Source organism: Ceratina calcarata, unplaced genomic scaffold, assembly GCF_001652005.2.
Source record: "Ceratina calcarata isolate Rehan_Ccalc_2016 unplaced genomic scaffold, ASM165200v1 scaffold191.2, whole genome shotgun sequence".
Lineage (NCBI taxonomy): Eukaryota > Metazoa > Arthropoda > Insecta > Hymenoptera > Apidae > Ceratina > Ceratina calcarata.
In genome coordinates, this window is record NW_017140615.1 from 291113 (window position 1) to 299368 (window position 8256).

The 8256-nt window shown below is 44.4% G+C and overlaps 2 protein-coding genes across 2 annotated transcripts in view; both read left to right on the top strand.

Annotated features, from left to right (window-relative positions):
- The window catches only part of LOC108621959 (uncharacterized), an 8832-nt gene extending 3358 nt beyond the window's left edge, over window positions 1-5474 (top strand). Inside the window, exons 10-19 of the mRNA XM_026811119.1 lie at window positions 473-480; window positions 1518-1783; window positions 1871-2005; window positions 2076-2235; window positions 2307-2701; window positions 2786-2927; window positions 3042-3175; window positions 3244-3391; window positions 3483-3615; window positions 3739-5474. Of these exons, the coding sequence (XP_026666920.1) occupies window positions 473-480; window positions 1518-1783; window positions 1871-2005; window positions 2076-2235; window positions 2307-2701; window positions 2786-2927; window positions 3042-3175; window positions 3244-3391; window positions 3483-3615; window positions 3739-5377 (3160 nt within the window). The 3' untranslated portion in view covers window positions 5378-5474. The remainder of the gene's footprint in view (window positions 1-472; window positions 481-1517; window positions 1784-1870; window positions 2006-2075; window positions 2236-2306; window positions 2702-2785; window positions 2928-3041; window positions 3176-3243; window positions 3392-3482; window positions 3616-3738) is intronic.
- Window positions 5475-7082: 1608 nt separating this feature from the next.
- The window catches only part of LOC108621960 (acylcarnitine hydrolase-like), a 3988-nt gene continuing 2814 nt past the window's right edge, over window positions 7083-8256 (top strand). The window contains exons 1-4 of the mRNA XM_026811122.1: window positions 7083-7379; window positions 7459-7593; window positions 7653-7812; window positions 7881-8066. Of these exons, the coding sequence (XP_026666923.1) occupies window positions 7182-7379; window positions 7459-7593; window positions 7653-7812; window positions 7881-8066 (679 nt within the window). The 5' untranslated portion in view covers window positions 7083-7181. The remainder of the gene's footprint in view (window positions 7380-7458; window positions 7594-7652; window positions 7813-7880; window positions 8067-8256) is intronic.

The following is an 8256-nucleotide window of genomic DNA, read 5'->3' on the forward strand; positions in this document are numbered from 1 at the left end:
CATTAGTATTTAACGAGTTATTGACGAAAAACTAAAAAACAGTTTTTTCCAAATTACTCGTTAACTATTGATGCTAGCGAAAAATTTTTACATGGAAATTGTAGATCTCATCGTCCTCTACAAGAAAGGTCATATGCAATTTTTCTGTATGTCCAACGATTTGGGAGTTATTGACAAAAAACGAAAATTTCGCGAAATCTGAAGGGGTACCCCTTGGAAAAATCTCGGAAAAATTGAAAATTTTTTTTTTCTCAAAATATCGAAAAATGCTTCAAGTAAAAGTTGTAGGTGATACTATTACCTATGAAAAATTTGAAATCACTATAATTTTAGCTTTTTAATAGTAATAGGAATCGGCTTAAAACAAAAAGCCAATGTAGAATTCAAACTAGGTGCCAGTTTGAATTCTTTTTTTCTATTGTTCGATTATTTTTCTCAACGTATGTTTTATACATAAAAACATCAAGAGCAGTTGGTTTGGTGAGTAATCGAGCGAGGTGTTACAATATACGTTACAATCGCCAAGATTTACGACATTGTGACGCATAGTTTTTGCACGAACGCGACTATAAATTCGCGTTTTCACTATTTTCGCAAACTATCGTTAGTACAAGTTGACGAAAACGGCATAGATCGTAGAGAGATAAGACATGTTCCGTTTCCCGATTCTCTTATCGGTAGTCACGATACTGGCATCCGTCGAATGCCAACGTATGACTGGAGTGGTGCAAACTGTCGAAGGTCCCATACGCGGCAGAATTAATTTTTAAATTAAGTTTTAATTATTAATTATAGTTATAAGGCTGCATTATATCTATTATAAAAAAGAGCTAATGCCCGTATAATTAAATATAAATAAATAAAGGCAGTTTATCTCTAAATTTATTGAATCTGCAGTTCAATGAGAAATGCTCGATATTAAGAGCAAATATGTGGAATAGTTTAACAAAATCCTGCGCAGGATATTGTCCTACAATATTATATGTGTACGAAGATCCTTGCCGAAACCCAAATCATCTAAAAATTTAGAGTAGAAACTGAAATTTTGTCGAGTAGTAAACGTGCGATTCCTGCTCTGTGTCTCGGAACGATATGAGCAAAATAATTATGTATCTTCGGGCTTGGTGCGTATGGTAATATTTTCAGCGTTCACATAACATAGGTAAATAACAACGTCAAAGGTATAAACGTTACGATACACGCGATAATAAACTACATTACGACTGACTAATAATCGAATTATAAAGAACCGTTAAAAGTGCACACAGCTTTTAACAGTTTAGAGGAACAAGGAAACTCGTGGCTCGATCCATCAACACGTGTACGTGTGCGTCGATATTTATTATACTTTTGACTATTCGTTGGATGACTTATGCATTAACCGTACAAAAAATTGCATGTACGTGTCTTAGTTGCATTTGACGCCAACGACTGACAAATTTATCGTTCAAATACAACCAGCATAAATATATTAACGTCTTTGCTCGCTGATCGGCGAACAATAGACAATGTTTGAGAACTTATGTTTCGACCGGTATATAAATTGACCGGGGCGAGCTCGATCTTCAGTAGACGAATACAGTCAGCTAAAATGAAAGACCTTTTCGTCTTTGGTATCGTGCTTCTCGCAGCCGTTGCGAACTGCGTACAGTCCCAGGTCGTCCAGACCGAAAAGGGAGCAGTTAGCGGTTCGATCAGCCTCTCGGTTTCGGGATCTTTCAATTACACTAGCTTCAGAGGAATTCCTTATGCGCAACCGCCGGTAGGCAAGCTCAGATTCAAGGTAAGTTTTAGTTTTCCGAGCTATTTCTCCTTTTCCACACGGTTATAAATTTCGAACGAGAAGCTGACGAAATTATCGCGATCATAGGAATCCGTCGAAGCTGAGGCGTGGTCCCACGTGTTGGATTGCACTAAGCCGAAGCCCGTGTGCTTGCAACACGTCGGCAACGGTACCACCGCGGGAGAGGAAGATTGTCTTTACGTCGACGTTCACACTCCTCACGTAAGTAATTCTTTGTCATAAAAATCTGGTTCATTTGTATCTATCTCTGTCTGTTTTTCGCTCTTCATAGACGAGCTTCGAGAGCTTCGCCGAAAAGAAAGCAGTTTTGGTATGGATCTACGGTTCCGGATTCCTGACCGGATACGGTCTGCAGGATCAAAATGCTCATGAGTTCTTCCTCGAACATGACGTCGTCTTGGTTAAAGTCGCACATCGTCTGGACGTATTGGGTAAGAATCGTTCGCAGTAGTTCGTGTTCCATTTACGAATTTCGAATTCATATTTATTCTTATTCATTCAGGATACTTGGCGACGGACGTCAAGGGAGCTACGGGTAACGCCGGTCTCAAGGATCAGAACTTGGCTTTGAAATGGGTTCAAAAGAACATCGAGAAATTTGGTGGCGATGCTGGCAGAGTAACTCTGTTCGGAGAGGGCTCGAGCAGCGCTCACGTCGGCTACCACATGGCCTTGCCTCAATCGAAGGGTCTCTTCCACAAAACCATTCACCACAGTGGCTCGCCTCTCTGCCCCTGGGCATTTAAATCACGCAGCGAGCTGATCAGTGCGGCGGGCAAACTCGCCGAACTCTTCGGAGCTGCTGCTGGAGCGAGTCATGAAGTTATTTTGGAAACTCTGCAAAAAGTTTCCGCCGAGACACTCGTTCAAAGTGTCCACGCCTTGAGTTTGTTGCCGGTACTTTTATTTTCTGACTCTACGTACACACGTACACTCGAAGTGTAGTTGAAAGTTCAAAACTCGTACGTTTGTTTCACATAGGGACCTCTTTCCGTGCAATTCGGTGTTACAATCGAGGAATGGCTGACGTCTGAACCCGCTAAATTGTTTAAAAACGGAAATATCAACTCTTGTCCGGTGATGCTTGGTTTCAACCAAGTGGAAGCAATTCTCATTACCGCGGGTAAACAATTTCGATGCATTTTACGCTGTGCAACTGTGCAATCGTTTATCACAGCTCCTAACATAATATAGAATAATCGTAATTCGATTTTGAGTCGCACATTTTTAATCGCAGGCACCGAGGCTCTCAAGAACGCTGTCTCCTCCAGTATCCAAGGTATCTCCAAGGCTATTCCATTGCTCGAATTTGGAATTCGAACCGCTATCGACGGCGTGAGCAACATTATTGAAGACACGCACATAGTGGAGGTAAGCAACGAAACGTGTCGCAAATGCGTCTGCACGAAACGAAAAACGATCCGATTTTCGTTTTTTAGACGTCCACTGCCTATTACTACTCCATGGCCATCGATCTCATGCAAAAGTACCTGGTCCAAGTCGCGGGAAGTATCCCTGTGTACTTCTACCGTATGTCCCTCGAAACCGAACAGAACTTGCACGAACTCTACGACGGCGCTGTACAAGGTACGTACCGGTCTCTGCGATACGTCGGTATCATTTTCGATCAGGCAGCTACGTATGTAATTCGAATCTTATTCGATCGTTTAATTCGCAGCTGGTGAAGAATTCACTGCAGACTTTAGCGTGTTGTACGGTCGTCAAGTACAATTCTCCAAGAAGGTCTCGAGCGCCCTGAACCAAATGCGCAGCAAGGTTGTCGGAATGTGGGTCAGCTTCGCCAAAGACTCGTAAGTAAAAAAGCATTGTACATTTCGTATCCAAGATATCGCGTATATATCAATAAACATTTGTCGCGATCGATACCCGTAGTTAAAAGTATACTCGATGATCACATCGGATTATATTTTCAGCGAATCCGCCATATCCGCTTCCGTAACCGGTGGCGTGAAATGGGTTGCCTCTGGATATAACGGAAACCAGTTGGATATTGGCAAAGAGTTTTCGATGGGCTTGCGTTTCCTGAATCCGATTTTCGTTGCCTTTGAAGGAGCGTATGAATTCGTGTTGTCTTTGGGTTCCGTAACCAGTAGCGTTATCAGTGGCATATCCAGTATCACCCAGTTTGGCCATGCCTCTGGCCACCATATCGGCACTAGCAGCGGTGGCAGTCAAGGAGGTATTTCCATTGGTGGCCAAGGAGGCATTTCCGGTGGCAGTAGCGGTGCCAACAAGGGTGGTAGCCAAAGTGGTAGCAACGGTGGATCTTCCAGCACTGGCGGTAACTCTGGCAGTGGCAACAATGGAAGCAAAGGTGGTAGCTCCGGTAACGGTGGCAGTCAAGGAGGCATTTCCATTGGCGGTCAAGGAGGCACTTCCGGTAACGGTGGCAGTCAAGGAGGCATTTCCTTTGGCGGTCAAGGAGGCACTTCCGGTGGCAGTAGCGGTTCCAGCAAGGGTGGTAGCCATGGTGGTAGCAGCAGTGGAAGTTCCGGCAGTGGCAACAATGGAAGCAAAGGTGGTAGCTCCGGTAACGGTGGCAGTCAAGGAGGCATTTCCATTGGCGGTCAAGGAGGCACTTCCGGTAACGGTGGCAGTCAAGGAGGCATTTCCTTTGGCGGTCAAGGAGGCACTTCCGGTGGCAGTAGCGGTTCCAGCAAGGGTGGTAGCCATGGTGGTAGCAGCAGTGGAAGTTCCGGCAGTGGCAACAATGGAAGCAAAGGTGGTAGCTCCGGTAACGGTGGCAGTCAAGGAGGCATTTCCATTGGCGGTCAAGGAGGCACTTCCGGTAACGGTGGCAGTCAAGGAGGCATTTCCTTTGGCGGTCAAGGAGGCACTTCCGGTGGCAGTAGCGGTTCCAGCAAGGGTGGTAGCCATGGTGGTAGCAGCAGTGGAAGTTCCGGCAGTGGCAACAATGGAAGCAAAGGTGGTAGCTCCGGTAACGGTGGCAGTCAAGGAGGCATTTCCATTGGCGGTCAAGGAGGCACTTCCGGTAACGGTGGCAGTCAAGGAGGCATTTCCTTTGGCGGTCAAGGAGGCACTTCCGGTGGCAGTAGCGGTTCCAGCAAGGGTGGTAGCCATGGTGGTAGCAGCAGTGGAAGTTCCGGCAGTGGCAACAATGGAAGCAAAGGTGGTAGCTCCGGTAACGGTGGCAGTCAAGGAGGCATTTCCATTGGCGGTCAAGGAGGCACTTCCGGTAACGGTGGCAGTCAAGGAGGCATTTCCTTTGGCGGTCAAGGAGGCACTTCCGGTGGCAGTAGCGGTTCCAGCAAGGGTGGTAGCCAAGGTGGTAGCTCCAGCACTAGTGGCAGCCAGAACGGTAGTCAGGGTGGTAGCAGCAGTGATAATGTCCATTCGCGTTACGGTGGTAATGACGAAGATGGTAGCAGCCAAGGTGGTTGTGATCGAGGTAGCAGTAGCCATAGTAGTTCCAACAGTGATAGCTCCAGCAGTAGTAGTTCCAACAGTGGCAGCTTTGTTCTTCCTGGTGTTAGCGGCAGTGTCAGTAGCAATGGCCTCGGATCTGGTCAGGGAGGCATTAAACTGCACTAATGCAAATAGTTCGATGGCCGAATCTCGATCGGCATTTATTTTTGTCCCACTTTCATTAAAAAGATGTATCGAATTTAAAAATATAATGATGTGAGCAGCAAAAAGATTGTATTCGTATATTCTTCAATCCTTCCTTTCCTCATTTTTACGTCCATCTCGTTTCGTATCGAAATCGTTGACTAACGCATTTAAAGTAAATAATCGATGCAGCTGAACTTGCTATCAAACACCGACAGTTCGTCATGCTATTTTTCTTAGGTTTAGGCATCGTAAGAAAAACAATATTCCTTGTTTCTTCGAATCTTAATTCTTTCGTACAAACAGTTCTGAGTTTCTACGATAATTGTAGCGACTATCTCGCACTCCTCGAGCATGTATACGTACAAGTACTTCATAACTTTATGCGTTTTAGTAAATGCGACTCGTCCCTGGGTAAACCTTGCCCTTATCTGTCGACACAATTATCAGCCGATGCAATGACGCGGTAACCAATTTTATATATCGTACGAGCGTTGCATTTTGCAACAACGCGAGAAAATCTAAACCGGTGGAGATGCGCGGTTCGATTTTGCCGATGTGTTTGCATCTGTTCGTCGAGTTTCGGACACTCGTCGAACTCGATGATTCGAAGGAGATACGAAGCAGTTCCAGGTTCGACATTGACCACCGTCGTGTCGTGACCAAAAGCGTGTAAAACCAAGGAACTCAGGGGCCCACGTTTGGCCCACGACAGGCGGACTGCCTGCTGTTTAACGTCCACTATCTGCTTCGAGAGTTCTTTAGCTTTTCCCTATACACTGTCCTAAAGTCTACAGCACTAGTTCCGCTGGCGAACGTACGTCCTACAACCTACGACCTACGGAGACTCACGTGCCGCTGACGTTACGTTAGACTATAGATAAACTTTTAATCGATTCCGACGTAAAACATTTCCACGTGAACTTACTTCGCGAGATAAGAGTACTTATAATTTTCTTGTTCTACCTTGAAGAAAATTATACATTGCTGTTAAGTATAACATTGATACAGAATAACATTCAGAACAACAAATGATAAATACATACATCAGTCATTAAAGGATAAAAATAATGTTTTTAAACTGATATTGCAAATGGTTTACATAATGGTTTTTTACAAAAACCTATCGCTCTATCAACTTCCGTAATAACTGTGACGTTGAGATTTCCTGAATTTTTACAGAAATCCAACACCTGCAAACGCGAGCCCTTTGAACGAAGACGTAATTTAGAAACCATCTAGAGTGACGGGAAAAATGCATAACATTGACGATGTTTCTTGTATGATAGACAGCGATCGGGCGATCGATCAGTTAGTCATCTGGAGGGAACGCTTAATTTATTTGATCGAACCTATCGTCAGCAGCTGCGAAAACATCGTTTATGTCGACTACTTTAATGTATTTCTTTTATAATTAATAATCCAATAATTCATCATGGAATTAAAAGTCTAGTTAACTGTAGGAATTTTATATAAAATAGTACTTATACATACATATAAATTACGACAGCACGCGAAGTTCTGCAGAAGCTATATACAAATACTTAAAGAACAAAAATATAACCACATGCTTTGTCACGTATGTAGATAACTCATCTTCAGATAAACGACGGTAACCTTCGTTTTGACAACAATTTTCTTAATAGTCATAAATTAAAATGAGATAAATGTCAGGTAAAAAGGCATTAACGACGTGAGTCGCGAGTGGCCCGAGGGAATGTAAAGCTGTCTTATTGCAGCGCTTTCCGCATTCGAATCAAACGAAACGCTACGGAAGAATTTAGAGATGAAGGGAACGGTCTTGCTAGTGTTTTTGTTCCTCGTATCCGTCGAGTGTTCCGACGTTCGTCGGTCGGCCGTGGTTCAGACGAAGTCAGGACCAGTTCAAGGAGCGATATTAAAAACTGTATGGAATTCGATCGAATATTCGTCTTTTAAAGGAATTCCTTTCGCCGCTCCTCCGATCGGTGATCTCCGATTCAGGGTAAAACTTACACGAGGGAATAATAACATCGTTATCGGTGCACTCGGTCTATTAATTTCGTTTTAAACCGTTGCCGTAGCCTCCCGTTGCTCCGGAACCGTGGGATCACGTCCGGGATGCAGTCGAAGAAGCTAGCCAGTGTCCTCAACTCGACAACAACGGCGCGTATAACGGAAACGAAGACTGTCTGTACTTGAGCGTGTTTACTCCTAAGGTAATACTTTTCGATTTCCTAATCCGTGTTTCTCGTAATCGAACCGACTTTTTCCGCAGACGAAATTCGACGACAAATCGGCTTTGAAGCCAGTTATGTCCTGGATTTATGGAGGTACCTTCCTTAAGGGATGTGCTAATTCGTCGGAGTTCGGTCCCGATTTTTTCATCGAACAAGACGTAGTAGTGGTTACTTCCAACTATCGGCTGGGTGCCCTAGGTACGCTAACTCTCCTTCCGTTTAATCAAAGACGTTTATCGGCGAGATTCAACAGAATAACGTTATAGGATTTTTGTATCTGGATCATCCGCACGCGGCGGGCAACGCTGGGATGAAGGATCAATTGGCGGTTTTGAAATGGATAAGGGAGAATATCGCGAAATTTGGTGGTGACCCGAACAGAGTAACCATCTTCGGGCAAAGTGCCGGCAGTTCGAGCGTCAGTTTGCACGTTCTTTCGGACGAATCGAAAGGTACGTTCGAATGCATACGTGTACACCAGGCATGGGCAATCCACACTAGTCGCTCTCCCCACTATACGTAAATGTAGATGCGCGCCTATACAATGTTACATAGCGTTAAATGTTATATAGTGGCTCCTGGGAGACACTTTTGCCCATGCATGCTGTACACCTATGATGACCGATACCCGAGTATCAAGAG